The sequence below is a fragment of the Pleurodeles waltl genome, chromosome 7 (assembly GCF_031143425.1).
Source record: "Pleurodeles waltl isolate 20211129_DDA chromosome 7, aPleWal1.hap1.20221129, whole genome shotgun sequence".
NCBI classification, from domain to species: Eukaryota; Metazoa; Chordata; class Amphibia; order Caudata; family Salamandridae; genus Pleurodeles; species Pleurodeles waltl.
In genome coordinates, this window is record NC_090446.1 from 1,140,573,935 (window position 1) to 1,140,591,670 (window position 17,736).

The following is a 17,736-nucleotide window of genomic DNA, read 5'->3' on the forward strand; positions in this document are numbered from 1 at the left end:
TAAAATACACCACAGAGGGCACCTTAGAGGTGCCCCCTGAAACTTAACCGACTATCTGTGTAGGCTGACTAGTTTTAGCAGCCTGCCACAAACCGAGACATGTTGCTGGCCCCATGGGGAGAGTGCCTTTGTCACTCTGAGGCCAGTAACAAAGCCTGCACTGGGTGGAGATGCTAACACCTCTCCCAGGCAGGAATTGTCACACCTGGCGGTGAGCCTCAAAGGCTCACCTCCTTTGTGCCAACCCAGCAGGACACTCCAGCTAGTGGAGTTGCCCGCCCCCTCCGGCCAGGCCCCACTTTTGGCGGCAAGGCCGGAGAAAATAATGAGAATAACAAGGAGGAGTCACTGGCCAGTCAGGACAGCCCCTAAGGTGTCCTGAGCTGAGGTGACTCTAACTTTTAGAAATCCTCCATCTTGCAGATGGAGGATTCCCCCAATAGGGTTAGGATTGTGACCCCCTCCCCTTGGGAGGAGGCACAAAGAGGGTGTACCCACCCTCAGGGCTAGTAGCCATTGGCTACTAACCCCCCAGACCTAAACACGCCCTTAAATTTAGTATTTAAGGGCTACCCTGAACCCTAGAAAATTAGATTCCTGCAACTACAAGAAGAAGGACTGCCTAGCTGAAAACCCCTGCAGCGGAAGACCAGAAGACGACAACTGCCTTGGCTCCAGAAACTCACCGGCCTGTCTCCTGCCTTCCAAAGATCCTGCTCCAGCGACGCCTTCCAAAGGGACCAGCGACCTCGACATCCTCTGAGGACTGCCCCTGCTTCGAAAAGACAAGAAACTCCCGAGGACAGCGGACCTGCTCCAAAGAAAAGCTGCAACTTTGTTTCCAGCAGCTTTAAAGAACCCTGCAAGCTCCCCGCAAGAAGCGTGAGACTTGCCACACTGCACCCGGCGACCCCGACTCGGCTGGTGGCGATCCAACACCTCAGGAGGGACCCCAGGACTACTCTGATACTGTGAGTACCAAAACCTGTCCCCCACAGCGCCGCCTGCAGAGGGAATCCCGAGGCTTCCCCTGACCGCGACTCTTTGAACCTAAAGTCCCGACGCCTGGGAGAGACCCTGCACCCGCAGCCCCCAGGACCTGAAGGACCGGACTTTCACTGGAGGAGTGACCCCCAGGAGTCCCTCTCCCTCGCCCAAGTGGAGGTTTCCCCGAGGAATCCCCCCCTTGCCTGCCTGCAGCGCTGAAGAGATCCCTAGATCTCCCATTGACTTCCATTACAAACCCGACGCTTGTTTCTACACTGCACCCGGCCGCCCCCGCGCTGCTGAGGGTGAAATTTCTGTGTCAACTTGTGTCCCCCCCGGTGCCCTACAAAACCCCTCTGGTCTGCCCTCCGAAGACGCGGGTACTTACCTGCAAGCAGATCGGAACCGGGGCACCCCCTTCTCTCCATTCTAGCCTATGTGTTTTGGGCACCACTTTGAACTCTGCACCTGACCGGCCCTGAGCTGCTGGTGTGGTGACTTTGGGGTTGCTCTGAACCCCCAACGGTGGGCTACCTTGGACCAAGAACTGAACCCTGTAAGTGTCCTACTTACCTGGTAAAACTAACAAAAACTTACCTCCCCCAGGAACTGTGAAAATTGCACTAAGTGTCCACTTTTGAAACAGCTATTTGACAATAACTTGAAAAGTATACATGCAATTTTGATGATTTGAAGTTCCTAAAGTACTTACCTGCAATACCTTTCGAACAAGATATTACATGTTAAATTTGAACCTGTGGTTCTTAAAATAAACTAAGAAAAGATATTTTTCTATATAAAAACCTATTGGCTGGATTTGTCTCTGAGTGTGTGTACCTCATTTATTGTCTATGTGTATGTACAACAAATGCTTAACACTACTCCTTGGATAAGCCTACTGCTCGACCACACTACCACAAAATAGAGCATTAGTATTATCTATTTTTACCACTATTTTACCTCTAAGGGGAACCCTTGGACTCTGTGCATGCTATTCCTTACTTTGAAATAGCACATACAGAGCCAACTTCCTACAATCATCCTCTATAGGATCGGAATGCAGTTGGACATTGTGGAATTCTGCAGCCCTAGCCACCAGTTGCGAGTATGAGGTACTGTCCTCTGGCGGTGACGGCTTTGTGGGGTATGAATCTGGATCATTGTCCGGCACTGGGGTGTCGTATAGGTCCCAAGCGTCTTGATCCTGATTATCTTGACTTATGGTAGTTTGCGCTGGTGAGTGCATTTGTGGCGGTGTTTGTGCCGGCGATGCCTGTTGTGGTGGAGAGGGCGGAGGCGTGACTTTTTTAACCACTTTGGCTTGTGGTTGTGCGTCATCCTTGAGGAGACCGATCCTTCTTTTCCTCATTATTGGGGGAAGGGTTGATATCTTCCCTGTGTCTTGCTGGATGTACAGTCTCTTTTGTGTGTAGTCTGATTCTACACTTTGGAGCTCTTGTCCAAATCTGTGCATCTGGCCACTTATTCCTTGTTCCTCTGTGTAGGATGAAGGTGTGAAAATTTTCGGCGCCGAGAGAGAATCTTTTTTCGGCTTCGGCACCGACAGAATTTTTGTTCCTTTCGGCATGGAGTCTCGTGCCGATGTTTTTCGGTGCCGGTATCTTGTTTTTGTCTCTCGGAGCCGCTATCTCGGCTCCGAGGTTGCTCCATGGCGGTCCCTCGACCGGAGTCGGGTGTCTTCGCTATGGGCGTGCCCTTTTTCGGCGCCTTCGACGGGTCGCCTGTTTTATGGGTCGAGCCATGGCCTGTTGGCAGTGGCGTCCCCTGGGCTTTCGTTTTCTCGATGGTTTTACTTTTCGACGTCTTACTCACAGTTTGTTGCTGTTGTTCGACGTCGGAGTCTCCGGATTCTGAGTCCGGAACCGAGAATGTTTCCTCTTCGTCGTCGAAACGTTGTTTTGTCGGCGTGGACGTCATTTGTAGACGCCTGGCTCTTCGGTCCCGGAGTGTTTTTCTGGACCGGAAGGCTCGACAGGCCTCACAGGTATCCTCCTTGTGCTCGGGGGACAAGCACAAGTTACAGACCAAGTGCTGATCTGTATAAGGATACTTACTGTGACATTTTGGGCAGAAACGGAACGGGGTCCGTTCCATCGGCTTCGATGTCGCACGCGGTCGGGCCGACCAGGCCCCGATGGGGGAATCGAAGCTACCCCAAAGTCTTCCGATGATCGGTGTCGATGTAACTAACTATCCCGATACCGAACGGAACAATACCGACGCTTTCTTCCGAGATTCTGACTAACTTTCCGAACCGAAACACGGAGCGAAAAGGAATACGTCCGAACCCGACAGCGGAAAAAAACAATCTAAGATGGAGTCGACGCCCATGCGCAATGGAGCCGAAGAGGGAGGAGTCCTTCGGTCCCGTGACCAAAAAAGACTTCTTCGAAGAAAAACAACTTGTAATACTCCGAGCCCAACACCAGGCAGCGGACTGTGCCAAACATGTGTATCTGCAGCAACATATGCCATCGAACGTTAAGGTTTCATGAGGGTGCTGGAGGAAACTGAGGCGGAATAACTCATTTGAGTCCTTCCATGAAATCTTTAATCACTGGAATTGGGAACAGTGAGATATGCTGTGTATTCTGTAGATAGGCAGCTACTGCAGCAAGGTGTAATCGTATGGAAGTGTAAGCTAAAGTTGCCTTCTGCAAATGAAGCACATAGCAAACAATGTCTTGTACTGTGGCTTTCGTAGGATCAATTTGGTGAGGTTGGTAGTAACAAACAAAACATTTCCATTTTGCAGCGTATCAGGCTCTAGTGGTAGGTCTTTGTGCTTCATTGAGAATGTCCATACATTCCGGTGGCAAGCCAAGGTAGCCATACTCTGACCGCAGGAGACAAATTGCTAGATTGAGCGTTTTGGGATCTGGGTGTACCTTGATTCTGATTGAGAACATCCAGCCTGCTGGCGAGCTTCCTGTAAGGAACTACTGAGAGATCTAACAGTGTTGCAAACCAGGGCTGATGCACCCACGTGGGAGCTACAAGGATCATGATGTTACAGACGTTTGCTTGAGCTCCCGAACTAGAAATGGAATGAGAGGGAGAGGTGGAAATGTGTATGCAAATATCCCTGACCAACTCATCCATAGTACGTTGCCCTTGGATAGTGGGTGTGGGTACCTGCATGCAAAGTTTGGGCATTTTGCATTTTCTGCTATGTTGAAAAGGGTCTATCTCAGGGAACCCCCACTTTTGAAAGTATGACTGGAAGACTTGGGGATGGGAGTTCCCATTCGTGGAGTTGTTGCTGCATCCTGTTGCACAGGTCTGCAAAGTCATTGTGTGTTCACAGAAACTAATCCGCCAACAGGTGAATGTTGCAGTGAAGAGCACACTTCTATATGGTCTGTCTGGACCACGACAACCTTGTGAGACAGGTGAGAAAGGAAAGCTTCAAGTGCTAGGTATACTGCTAGCAGCTTCAGGTAGCTGATGTGTAGAGATTGATGTATGGCATCCCAAAGACCTTGAACTGTTAGGTGTTGTAGGTGAGTACCTAAGCCTGTCAGTGATGCGTCTGTGGTGAGAATGACCCGAGGTACATGGTCCAGAAAAGGCCACCCCTTTAACAGGTTGTTGGTGTTACAGCGTTGCAGAGAATGGCGAGTGTGGCGGTCTATCAATACTGGATATTTCAGGTCACCCTGTGACTGAGACCACTGGCAAGCCAGACAATGCTGCAGAGGACGCATGTGTAAGCTCGAGTGGGGAACTACAGCAATGCAAGAAGCCAACATTCCCAGCAGATGCATGACCATCCTCACTGTGAGTGTTTGGTTAGTTTGGGACTGGGGCAGAGTTGCCTGAAAGCTCTGAATCCGAGAGGGATTGGTGCAGGCTAATCCTAACTGTGCGTTCAAGATGGCGCCCAAGTAAGGTTGAAGGTGAGACTTTGGGATGTTGACAGTAAACCCTAGTCTGTGAAGTAGATCTACTGCCAACTGCGTTGCTGACACTGGTGATGTGTGCTGGCTTTGAAGAGCCAACTGTCCATGAAGGGAAATACATGGACATGTTGCCATTACAGATTTGCTGCAACAACTGCCAGGCAATTTTTTAAAACTCGAGGTGCGGTAGTCACGCTGAATGGCAGAACTTTGAACTGATAATGTTTGTCTGCTATGACAAACTTCAGGTATTTGCGGTGAGCAGGGTGTATTGGTAGGTGGAAGTAAGTGTCCTTTAGGTCTAGTCTTGCCATTAAGTCACCTTGTTGGAGAAGTAGAATTGATATCCTGAAGACTGACCATAAGAAGTATTCTGATAGATCTCAGATCACTAAACGGGTATCCTAAGATCGATCTTAGAGACCAGTCATTTTTATTAGTTAGTATAGGGAGTCTACTCCGGAGCCCTGGTGTTTAAGAGGAACTGGTTCTAAGGTCCCTTTGAGAGGAAGGGCTTGAACCTCTTGTTTGGCAAGTGTTTAATGTTCCTGGGAAAACCTGTGAGTGTGAGGAGAATGTTGAGTGATGTGGTAATGATCTCTAGGAAATAGCATGTTGGATAATGGCTAGTGCCCGCTTGTTGCTACTGATTGAATTCCAGACTGGGTGAAAAAAACTGTAGTCTGCCCCAGACAGGTGTTGTGTGGTCAGGGGGAAGGTGTAGGTAGTCACTGCTATGCAGTGGGTGTTGCTCTGCACGCGGAGGCACCTTTTCTCCTTCCCTTGTTGTTAGCACCTCTAAAGTAACCTCTCTAACAACCCCTGGTGTAGGAAGACTGAGGTTGCTTCAGTTGGGAAGTGGAAATATCTATGGAAGAGGATTTGTATGTCCCTCTGTAGCCTGGGCAATGAAAGGAGCTCCTGGGGGTGGAAGGCTGTAATGAATCCGTCGCCTTAGCTGTATTTGTGTCCTTTTTCATATTATCCAGGGTAAAATTTCCTTGCGGTCCAAAAACGTGCTCCTTATCAAAAGGCATAGTTAAACCTGCCTGCTGGAACTCTGGTTAAAACCAGAACACCATAACCATGCAAGTCTTCTAACCAGGATGCTGGTGTTAATATCCCTTGCTGTTATATCTGCTGGATCGAGAGCGCATCAGATGGAGTTATTTGTAATAGTCTGCCCTTCAGTGACAATTTGCTGACCCCTCTTGTGATGTTCTTCATGGAGGTACTGCAAAAGTTCCTTCATTTTGTCCCAATTTGCTCTTTCATAGAGGGCCAACAGGGCCTACAAATTGGCAATGCCCGAAGCGTCTGCGGCCTGTGCCGAAACTCTCTTCCCAGCAGCATTGATATGCTTACTCTCCTTTTCAGAAGGAGGAGTGCCCCCAGTGGCCTGACTACTGTTAGCCCATTTGTGGACAGTGGTGGCAACAATGGAGTCAGATGGTTCTTAACTCCTAATAAACAAAGGATGCAAAAGAACTGCTTAGTATTTTTAATCCACCCAAGGCTGGCTCCTTGAACATATCCTTGAAATATGATCATGCCAGGAAGCATGGGCAGAAACTGGATGTCCCTGTGAGTTGAAGAGAGGGTGTCTAAACGGAAATCCTGTTCTAGTGGTTCCTTATGGAGCTTAACATTATGGAACGCTGCTGCCCGAGAAATAACATGCTGGAAGGAAGTGGTATTCTCAGGTGGGGAGGGACAAGCTGGATAGAGGTGTGGTATTCTCAGGTGGGGAGGGACAAGCTGGATAGAGGTATGGATCACTGGGGGTAGAGGGATCTGTGTCATACGTGTCCCAAGGGTCAGGATCACCCAATGGTCTCCCTAGCCCTCAAGTGTCAGATTGTGGAGACCCTTGAGTAGAAGCATCAAGTGGGTCATGGGCAGGAAATTATGGTGGTGGAGTGAGGAGGGGAAAGAGGTGAAAGTGATGGTGGAGAAGGATGATAGGCTGGGATGGTAGCCTTGTCCTTAGTCTTCTTACCGGGAGGAAGGGACATGTCCAAGGCCTCATAAAAAGTTAGCTTTCTCTTTGGAGGGGGAGGAGAGGAAGGAGTTGCAATGATGCAGCCAGTGCCCTCTTAAATGTGAAGTTTCCTCTGTCTAACATCCATTTTCTCAAGGATTGGCTCAGGAGGTGAAGTAAAGGCCGAAGTCGGTCTGCAGTCTTTAGGCTCTGAAGCCTTCGGCATTAAAGGCTTGGGTGTGGCCAAGTGAGTCTTTGTGGTGATCTTCGGTGCCGGGCCCGAAGGCAGGGCGGCCGAGACAGTCTTTTGGAGCCGACCATGACTGGGAGGCAATGTGGTCCAGTAACCTCTAGTAGTGGTAGCAGGGATTTTTTTGTAGGGCTCGCGTGGTGGAGCAGGGGCCACAGTAATCATGCACTGGGGGATGATAAGCCCTGCATTTCGAGACGGAGTTCGACATCAGAGCCGGAGCGGTCTTCGATGGAGAAGGCCTCTTCCTTTTCAGCGGTCGGCTCCTCCATGGTATGCTCTACCCCAAAGAGATCTGGAGTGTTGCCTGAGGCCTTATGAGACATTTTGAAACATCGAGACCTCCGGTCCCGGAGTCTTTTTCGGTCTGAACAATTCGCAATTGTCAGCTGGCTTCTTAATGGATGGGTGAAAGGCAGAGGTTACACAAGGTGTTGGTCGTGTGGCAGCGCGGGCAAAATCGGAACGGTGTACGTTCCATTAGAAATGCATCTTCGATGGAGCCTGAGACATGCAGGAAGGTAGGACTGAGACAGGCGGTGCCCTGAAAGGCAGTCGGTCGAAGCTTGAACTGTCGAAATTCGAGAATAGTGCAGCAGTGGAAAAGTGCAATTAAAACAATACCGTTGAGAACAGTAAAGAAACCAAAGAACCGTACTGAATGAGCTGAATACACAGAGCTGAGGCACACATGTCCAAACCCGAAGGCGGAGAGAAAACTATCAAAGGATTCGATGGCCATCTGCAGTATCACCGACAGGAGGAGGAGTCACTCGATCTCATGACTTGAAAGACTTCTTCAAAGAAAAACAACTTGCACAACTCTGGACCCAACACTAGATGGCAGTAGTATGCAGAGCTTGTACATCTACAGCCACACTTGCCACTGAACAGTGCTTGACTCAGCTGCGCATGTCCAAACAGAGGGAGGCGAAGAGCAGATTAAGTGGTTTGTTGGCTGTTGTAGCAGGGGCAGTAGAAGTTGGAAGACTCGTGCCCCTGCTGGCCTGTATATTGTTTACCAGATCCCCTGACTCAAATGGACTGGGCGCTCTGCTGCATCACTGGTTGTCAAGGCGGTCTCAGCCTATAGGACCAAGAGACAATCTGTGTTTGAAGGCTGGCAGAAGAAAACATCTTTACCAAAGGCATCAATAATTTTGAATTTGATATCAGTGGTTGGGAATGAGTTAGGACTGACCTTTGTGGTCGTGGTATGCATGATACAGCTCTCTGCAGCATTTGGTGAGACTATCTGGGTCACCAGGCGCCGGCTAGGACGTCTGGCACCTTTCTATTTCAATTGAGGCAAGACATGGTCTCGGTTAGGCCGCTGCTGGAGTATCTGTGAGGGTGTCACTATATGGAAGTAGGGCTTTGTTTTGCTCGACCAGGCTGTAAAATGTACGCCAAAATATTTATTTTAGTCTCAACGGAGGACAGCTGTAATTCTAGCACCTCGACTGCCCTCCGAGTCACCACTACAAATTAGGCATTTTCTTCTATTGGTGGTCCTTATGGTGAATCAAGCAATGTCTCAGAGGAAGAATCAAGCCTACTGGCATCTTGCAGGTCAATATATAAGACATCATCAGTGTAATGGTGGGGGCCCATGGGGGTGGCCGGGGCAAGCCCTCATTCCCACCATTAGCATCATCAAAATCCTGATGAGCACACTGGTCTGGCACAGGATCAGAGGATAAGCCAAAAAACATAACAGAGCTACTTTTAACAGTTGTTATGTAGCAGAGGTGCAGGACTGGAGTCCAGGTGCACGACAACCAGTTGTGCCTTTGTAATCTCATAGTATGACATTGTTTGTGCTTGGACCTACTTCCGTTCAGGAACAGACATAGGGTTAAGCACTGGATCATCCTTTGGTGACAGGGAGGCCAGAACCAGAGTGGAATGTGAGGCTGAAGTAAAAGTCTGTTTTGGCCACTGTACAGACCAGGTAATGTACTGCAAGGTCACCTGGGAGGGCTCCTCCGATGGTAATCTGACTGGAGGCCCAATTGGTTCTACAGGGCTTGAAGATGTGCCAGAAGAAGCCAGAAGCACACTGAAAATCTGCACTATTGCCTTTTTAAAGGCCTCTATCTGCTGTGTGGCTGACGACTGCCCAGGAAACCTGTGGCACGTCTGAATCAACTGAGAGTTCGGTTCCGTGGCCTGTGACCTCAAGGGAGTGGGATTGACTGACATCCTCGTGCCTTGTCTTTGAAGTCAGAGTTAGGGCACAGGGTCAGGTTCTGCTACACTTTTTTAGGCTTGTGTTTGAACTTGGATTTACTGGAGGACATCAAGTGGAATGCAGAGTGGTCACAAGAGCTGGCATGTGACCAGGACCACAACTTGGCAGGGGAGTGGGATCTGCTCAAAGCCCACAACTTTTGTTGTGTTCAGCGACATACAACTTCACCTTCTGGTCTCGAATCACCTTCAGGTGCGGTAAGAAGAGCATGTCGCATGACTGAGTCATGTCCTGCGCTCAGGCACCATGGCACACCTTGTGCGGATATGTGACCAACGTCAGCATCTTGCAGTTGTGGTATGATCTGCATCCTGTAGTTTTCGGTGGACACATTATCCCTAGAACACTGCAGACAGGTTTCGAACCATCGGCAACTAACAAAAGTTCTAAACAGTCTCAGGATACCCATCGGAAGGCGTGGAAAAAAAAAAAAGAAAAACAGAAGTGCAGGGGTGGTGTTCATATACTGCAGTGATTTGTAAATTCTAGGATGGCATACATCCAATGCAGAGACACACCTAGAGCAAGAATCTGCTATAAAAAAAACTCCAGATGCAGTCAGATGCACAAGGGGATGTTCCATGGTGAGGGGTTTGCTCTAAGAATTATGTATGAGAAAGAACTGTTGCAATAGTCTAGATCCAGATTCCACGTCCATGGAAGATGGAACGAAAGGAACACATGTTGAAATCGGCAATTGACAATGATAGAAACATTGTTCAATATCCAGTCTGGCACCTGAGAAGTGCACAAGTAAGGAAGTTGCAGGACCAAGCTTCCATTCAAAGATTATTCACTTTAAAGATTGCAGTTGACAGCTGAGGAGAGTCACCTCTAGTATGCTGTAGGAAACACCCCAAAAGCCATTTACTTCAAGGTCAGTCTTCCTCACTAGACTGGTGATTAAACTTGTACCAATTACTCTCACTTGCAGGATTAAAATAGAACATAAACATTTATCATATTTACCCTCACTAAGGACAGTGCAAATGTCTGTTCTCCTTAGGATAGGAAAAATATTGTACCTTCAAACTGATACTGTTGGTTCCAGCTTTAGCCTGCACCTCCTTGGCGTACTTGAGAACTCGATCATACAGGACGAGGGCTTCACTCCACTTCTTCACAAGCACATAGGATTGAGCAATGAAGAAACACCTACAGATGAAAGACAATGAGCAAATAGCATTGTGACATCACCCAATTTGCTAAATGATTAGCATAATAAATAGGTCTTCCTAACTCATAGGGACTTAGGTGCGGTTCTCCACTCATCCAAAACCCTTTGTAGCAGAAAGGAAATTATTTCTTGAAAGTTGAGCAAACACATTGTTTGGCTCTGTTTACAGTTAAGCATGCACTTGTTAGAGATAATGAATGTGTAAGCTTTTGAGAGTGCTTATGCACCTCAAAGAAAACAATGTGGTCTTAACACTGCCAGTATTTGTAGGAAGTTGGCTCTGTATGTGCTATTTCAAAGTAAGGAATAGCATGCACAGAGTCCAAGGGTTCCCCTTAGAGGTAAAATAGTGGTAAAAAGAGATAATACTAATGCTCTATTTTGTGGTAGTGTGGTCGAGCAGTAGGCTTATCCAAGGAGTAGTGTTAAGCATTTGTTGTACATACACATAGACAATAAATGAGGTACACACACTCAGAGACAAATCCAGCCAATAGGTTTTTGTATAGAAAAATATCTTTTCTTAGTTTATTTTGAGAACCACAGGTTCAAATTTAACATGTAATATCTTGTTCGAAAGGTATTGCAGGTAAGTACTTTAGGAACTTCAAATCATAAAAATTGCATGTATACTTTTCAAGTTATTGACAAATAGCTGTTTTAAAAGTGGACACTTAGTGCAATTTTCACAGTTCCTGGGGGAGGTAAGTTTTTGTTAGTTTTACCAGGTAAGTAGGACACTTACAGGGTTCAGTTCTTGGTCCAAGGTAGCCCACCGTTGGGGGTTCAGAGCAACCCCAAAGTCACCACACCAGCAGCTCAGGGCCGGTCAGGTGCAGAGTTCAAAGTGGTGCCCAAAACACATAGGCTAGAATGGAGAGAAGGGGGTGCCCCGGTTCCGGTCTGCTTGCAGGTAAGTACCCGCGTCTTCGGAGGGCAGACCAGAGGGGTTTTGTAGGGCACCGGGGGGGACACAAGCCCACACAGAAATCTCACCCTCAGCAGCACGGAGGCGGCCGGGTGCCGTGTAGAAACAAGCGTCGGGTTCGCAATGTTAATCTATGAGAGATCTCGGGATCTCTTCAGCGCTGCAGGCAGGCAAGGGGGGGATTCCTCGGGGAAACCTCCACTTGGGCAAGGGAGAGGGACTCCTGGGGGTCACTTCTCCAGTGAAAGTCCGGTCCTTCAGGTCCTGGGGGCTGCGGGTGCAGGGTCTCTCCCAGGCGTCGGGACTTTGGATTCAAAGAGTCGCGGTCAGGGGAAGCCTCGGGATTCCCTCTGCAGGCGGCGCTGTGGGGGCTCAGGGGGGACAGGTTTTGGTACTCACAGTATCAGAGTAGTCCTGGGGTCCCTCCTGAGGTGTTGGATCTCCACCAGCCGAGTCGGGGTCGCCGGGTGCAGTGTTGCAAGTCTCACGCTTCTTGCGGGGAGCTTGCAGGGTTCTTTCAAGGCTGCTGGAAACAAAGTTGCAGCCTTTCTTGGAGCAGGTCCGCTGTCCTCGGGAGTTTCTTGTCTTTTCGAAGCAGGGGCAGTCCTCAGAGGATGTCGAGGTCGCTGGTCCCTTGGGAAGGCGTCGCTGGAGCAGGATCTTTGGAAGGCAGGAGACAGGCCGGTGAGTTTCTGGAGCCAAGGCAGTTGTCGTCTTCTGGTCTTCCTCTGCAGGGGTTTTCAGCTAGGCAGTCCTTCTTCTTGTAGTTGCAGGAATCTAATTTTCTAGGGTTCAGGGGAGCCCTTAAATACTAAATTTAAGGGCGTGTTTAGGTCTGGGGGGTTAGTAGCCAATGGCTACTAGCCCTGAGGGTGGGTACACCCTCTTTGTGCCTCCTCCCAAGGGGAGGGGGTCACAATCCTAACCCTATTGGGGGAATCCTCCATCTGCAAGATGGAGGATTTCTAAAAGTTAGAGTCACTTCAGCTCAGGACACCTTAGGGGCTGTCCTGACTGGCCAGTGACTCCTCCTTGTTTTTCTCATTATTTTCTCCGGCCTTGCCGCCAAAAGTGGGGCCTGGCCGGAGGGGGCGGGCAACTCCACTAGCTGGAGTGTCCTGCTGGGTTGGCACAAAGGAGGTGAGCCTTTGAGGCTCACCGCCAGGTGTGACAATTCCTGCCTGGGAGAGGTGTTAGCATCTCCACCCAGTGCAGGCTTTGTTACTGGCCTCAGAGTGACAAAGGCACTCTCCCCATGGGGCCAGCAACATGTCTCGGTTTGTGGCAGGCTGCTAAAACTAGTCAGCCTACACAGATAGTCGGTTAAGTTTCAGGGGGCACCTCTAAGGTGCCCTCTGTGGTGTATTTTTCAATAACATGTACACTGGCATCAGTGTGCATTTATTGTGCTGAGAAGTTTGATACCAAACTTCCCAGTTTTCAGTGTAGCCATTATGGTGCTGTGGAGTTCGTGTTTGACAGACTCCCAGACCATATACTCTTATGGCTACCCTGCACTTACAATGTCTAAGGTTTTGTTTAGACACTGTAGGGGTACCATGCTCATGCACTGGTACCCTCACCCATGGTATAGTGCACCCTGCCTTAGGGCTGTAAGGCCTGCTAGAGGGGTGTCTTACCTATACTGCATAGGCAGTGAGAGGCTGGCATGGCACCCTGAGGGGAGTGCCATGTCGACTTACTCGTTTTGTCCTCACTAGCACACACAAGCTGGCAAGCAGTGTGTCTGTGCTGAGTGAGAGGTCTCCAGGGTGGCATAAGACATGCTGCAGCCCTTAGAGACCTTCCTTGGCATCAGGGCCCTTGGTACTAGAAGTACCAGTTACAAGGGACTTATCTGGATGCCAGGGTCTGCCAATTGTGGATACAATGGTACATTTTAGGTGAAAGAACACTGGTGCTGGGGCCTGGTTAGCAGGGTCCCAGCACACTTCTCAGTCAAGTCAGCATCAGTATCAGGCAAAAAGTGGGGGGTAACTGCAACAGGGAGCCATTTCTTTACAGTATTGCATCGTATTATTAAGATGTAGATTGAAACCCTCCTTATATCAATCTGTAAGCCTTTCAAGGTCTGCTGCACGTATGTTCACCTAGTACGCAATACTTACAATGCAGCAGTTACCTACTACGCTTTATCTATATACATTTGAAAAAGTAAATTGTTTTGCAGGGAGGCTAAGGCATACATTATTGATAAAGACGGACCATGAATGTTTAGACATGACTGACTGCTCCATCTGAACTGCTGTTTTCTATATTAACAGTGATAAGCAGAAATGAGATATTTCTGGCAACATATTTTTTTTTTGCATGCTTTAGGTAACTAAAGGAAAGACAGAATCTTTTGCATGGCCGTACACATTCTGAGCTACTGATGACATGCATTAAACAGATTTTAATATCTTTTAGCAACAAACCTATCTACTTTTTAAAGTGTTTAATTTCGCACTAAAGATCCAACTTTTATTCTTCATGTTTGTAAACATCATATCTCTTTCATATGAAAGAGCAACACACCAAGCATTATAAGTAGTTAGTGTTCTGAGGAATAAAGTAGCTCCTATGTGTATTATAAAGAATTAGCAAGTCCTCTAGAGGTCTTTGACCTCGTTCCTCTATGGTTATGAAACTCCTTGGTGACTTGCAATATCCTTACAATGTACAGGAAAAGGTACTTCCCATATATGAATCTGCATTTTTCATGGGGTCAATGACAGCACATTCAACTTCAAATGGACTACGATTAATTGTACAGACGTCCGAAGTCCGATAAAGAAATTCACAAAAAAAATATATTAAAGGTATTTTAAAAAAGGACTGTGGTTATAGAAAATGTACCAAACAAAATATTTTGCAGTTCACTGCATAAAAAGTGGTTCAGTTTAAAATGCACTACATTCTTACAGAAAGCTCCAATGTTGGTATTGCAAGATATCCCTAGGAGAGAGAGAGAGAGAGAGCGTGAGAGGGGGAGAGAGAGAGCGTGAGAGGGGGAGAGACAGAGAGTGAGAGAGACAGCGTGAGAGAGTGAGTGTGTGAGAGAGAGAGAGAGAGAGAGAGAGCGCGAGAGCGTGTGTGTGTGTCTGTGTAACTTGCATAGAAGTTTGATGGCAGATGACTGTAATAGATCTAGCTACCACACTTGCCTTACAAGCTGAGAACAAGGATCATCAATTACTCTGAATCTGGTGACATGGCCAGCAGCCACGTACTGAAAAGGTAGTTTCTGTAAACTCAAGCCCAGTCTATCAGAATTTCTGCAATGTTCTGGAAACTCCCCAAACAATACAGACTAGCACAACAACCAGACCTGGAGACAGAGTAACATGGTAGCAGACACAATACAAATCAGAAATGTTTACTAGGCTAAAGAGCAGACAGGCACACATTGCTTCAGCACTGCTGCCGTGCCTCGAATGCAGTGGTAATGGGCTACATGTGTGGTGTTTGTGGGGATTTCTCATGACAAGTGTTTAATAGAAAAGACACTACATAGATACTTGGATGTGATGTGGATTGGTGGTGGAGGCTGCATCCTATTTTCTTCCCCTGCAATATTTTGAATTGGCTTATAAGCTGTTCTAGGGTGTCGGGGACACTGGGGGTTATCTGACCCATTGGGTTCCATAATACGGATTCCTATTCCTCTGGGTTCACTCATGCCTGTCCTGTGTCCTTACCTCTTTTTTTTAATAGTCATATTTTGTTGGTTTCAAGAAAAAACAGACACATCAACAATACTGTAAACACTGCATCCATCCCACAACCTCCAATTCACATGTCTCCTGAGGACCCTGTAAGCTTATCACAAACACTGTCCCGGATTGTTTGTCAAACCAAAAAACGCTCACATCCCCCCCCCATATCTTGTGATGCTTTTGGGGACAGCCTCTGGCCGTGTAGATCAGTCCTCTTGTTTAGTGCACCAGTCCATCGCTGCTTTCCATTCTGCAAGGGGGCTGGTTAGGGGAGTTCCATTTATTTGCAATGTCCCTCTTGGTGCTAATCGTAGCCAGGCTTACGAGCGCACAGTCTCCTTTGTCTGCCCCCACCCCTCCCAGTTCTCCAGGAGACCCAGCAAGGCTAGTTTCAGCTCGACTGTCCTCTCCAACACCTGCATGAGGGTTCTTGTGACTCTCCTCTGGTACCTAATGACCCTCGGGCACTGCCTAACCATGTGGAAGAAGTGCAGCTCCTGTTCCCCACATCGGGTGCAGGCAGGTTCGGAGACAATGTCTGCCTGCAGCAGGCGTTTTGGCATGAGGTAAGTTATATACAGGTCATATAGTTGGATCAACTATAGCAGAGAAGAGATTACAATTTCTCTAGGGGCCCAGTCATCGTTCCCACTTACTTCTAAGATGCCTAAGTGCTGGTGGGGCACTGCAAACTAGCAATAAATCTGAGAGATTCTACCCGAGGCGACCCATCAGTAGTTTGGTTGGGTTGCTTTTGGTAACTCGCTAGCACGTTTGAGTTGCAGGCATTTGTGAAACTGGGCATGCAATAATTGAAACTGGGTCTACAGATCTTCAATTTCATGCGAGAGCTGCTCCTTAAGTCTCCCAGCATGGTGATTCCTGTTTTGTTCCACTTCCCAAAGCCTTCTAGCTGGGCAGTCTGACACAGCCAGCAGCCATTCTTCAGAGGGCTCTGCTGCGTCAGTTTTTTTGTTCCCTCCTTTGAATCCATTAGCAGCTCACCTGGCTAAGAGAACAGTTTTTTTATCGCTAGTGTGTGAGTGAGGATAGGGCTGCAATGTAATAGTTTCATGACATTGTCAAGTTGCAAATACTCCAGTTCCAGCAGATCAGTCCAACCCCTAGTCATCCAGTCACTAACAACCAGCAGTTGAGAAGCCCAGAAGTAAAGCTGGATGTCCAGCGCCCCCACCTGTCCATTGTAAACAGTGTGGCGACACTTATCCAGAGCGATGTGCACAAGGGGTGGATCAGGCCGCCACTGCATTGAATCAGTAGTTGGGGATGTGGAATGGGCAGTTCTGTAGGACATACTTAAGGCGCGGAAGCACCATAATTTTCACCAGAGGTACTATTCCCAGTATGTTTAGCGGGAGTTTTGACCAGTTGCATAGTTCTGTTTTAGTCTTGTGTAGGCAATGGAAGGAAGTTGTGACTGCACAAGGTCGGGCATTGCCGATAAACGGATCCCTAGACACAAAGTTCAGGCATCGACTAGAGAAGGTTATCTGCCAATTGGAGGCGTAGCTATCTCCCTTTATCGAAAACAAGAGGACTTGCTCCAGTTGGCACGGAGCCCAGAGTTCTCCTCATATACTTTCAGGATTTCTAATACTCGGGCCTGAAATTTGGGGATCTGAGAGAAAAAGTTGTATGTTATCAGCACATAGGCTAATCTTCTTCTGGCCCTTCTCTGAAGTCCTAACACTGCACCCGGGCATCACAGAGGATTATTTAAGCTAGGGGTTCAATGGCGAGGGCCAAGTGGAGAGGGGACATCGGACAGCCCTGTCTGATACCTTGTCTGATCAGGAGGGTGCGCGTCAAGGGCTCCTGGTATAGGAGCTTAACATATCCAAGGTATCTGGGTCCATATCTCATCTGTAGGAGGATGCGATCAAAGTGGGACCAGTAGATTGTATCAAAGGCTTTTTCAAAATCTACAATCAGGAGGGCCAGAGAGTGGGGTAGTGTTTGGACTCGAGTGAGTGCAGTGTTTACGTGCCAGATGCAATGCAGTGTGTGTTCCGTTCGGGCATAACACCACATTGGTTAGGGTGTATAAGAGTGTCTAGGACTCCTTGCAACCAGATTGCCGATTTAGCAAAAATGTTTGTAGGTACTGATCAATCAGATAGGACGGTAGGAAGCAGAGCCCTCCCCTGGATAGCCAGTCTTAGGAATCATGACATTGGTGGACAGATGTTGTTCGAGAGGTAAAAAGCCCTTTACTGCTGCCTCCGTGTACAGTGTCAATAAGGGTAGGGTGAGGATGCCGCTAAATCTAGAATAGTATTCAAGGGGAAAGCCATTGGAGCCTGGGGACTAGTCCATGTCCTGTATCGCCTCTTCTATTTCCTCCCCTGTTAAAGGGCATCTAGATCTACTTGTGGGTTTTTGTGAGTTGCGGGAGAGGTAGCTCCATAAAAAGTGGCTAAACCTGTTCCTGGTCAGATCATGGATGCTGGGCATGTAACCGACAGTAGTGGTCTGCAAATATTTCCGTTATCACTG

The 17,736-nt window shown here is 48.1% G+C and overlaps 1 protein-coding gene across 1 annotated transcript in view; it reads right to left on the minus strand.

Annotated features, from left to right (window-relative positions):
• SRP68 (signal recognition particle 68) overlaps positions 1–17,736 on the minus strand; it is a 309,007-nt gene that overhangs the window by 80,411 nt on the left and 210,860 nt on the right. Inside the window, exon 13 of the mRNA XM_069200204.1 lies at positions 10,421–10,550. Coding sequence (XP_069056305.1) covers positions 10,421–10,550 — 130 coding nt within the window. The remainder of the gene's footprint in view (positions 1–10,420; positions 10,551–17,736) is intronic.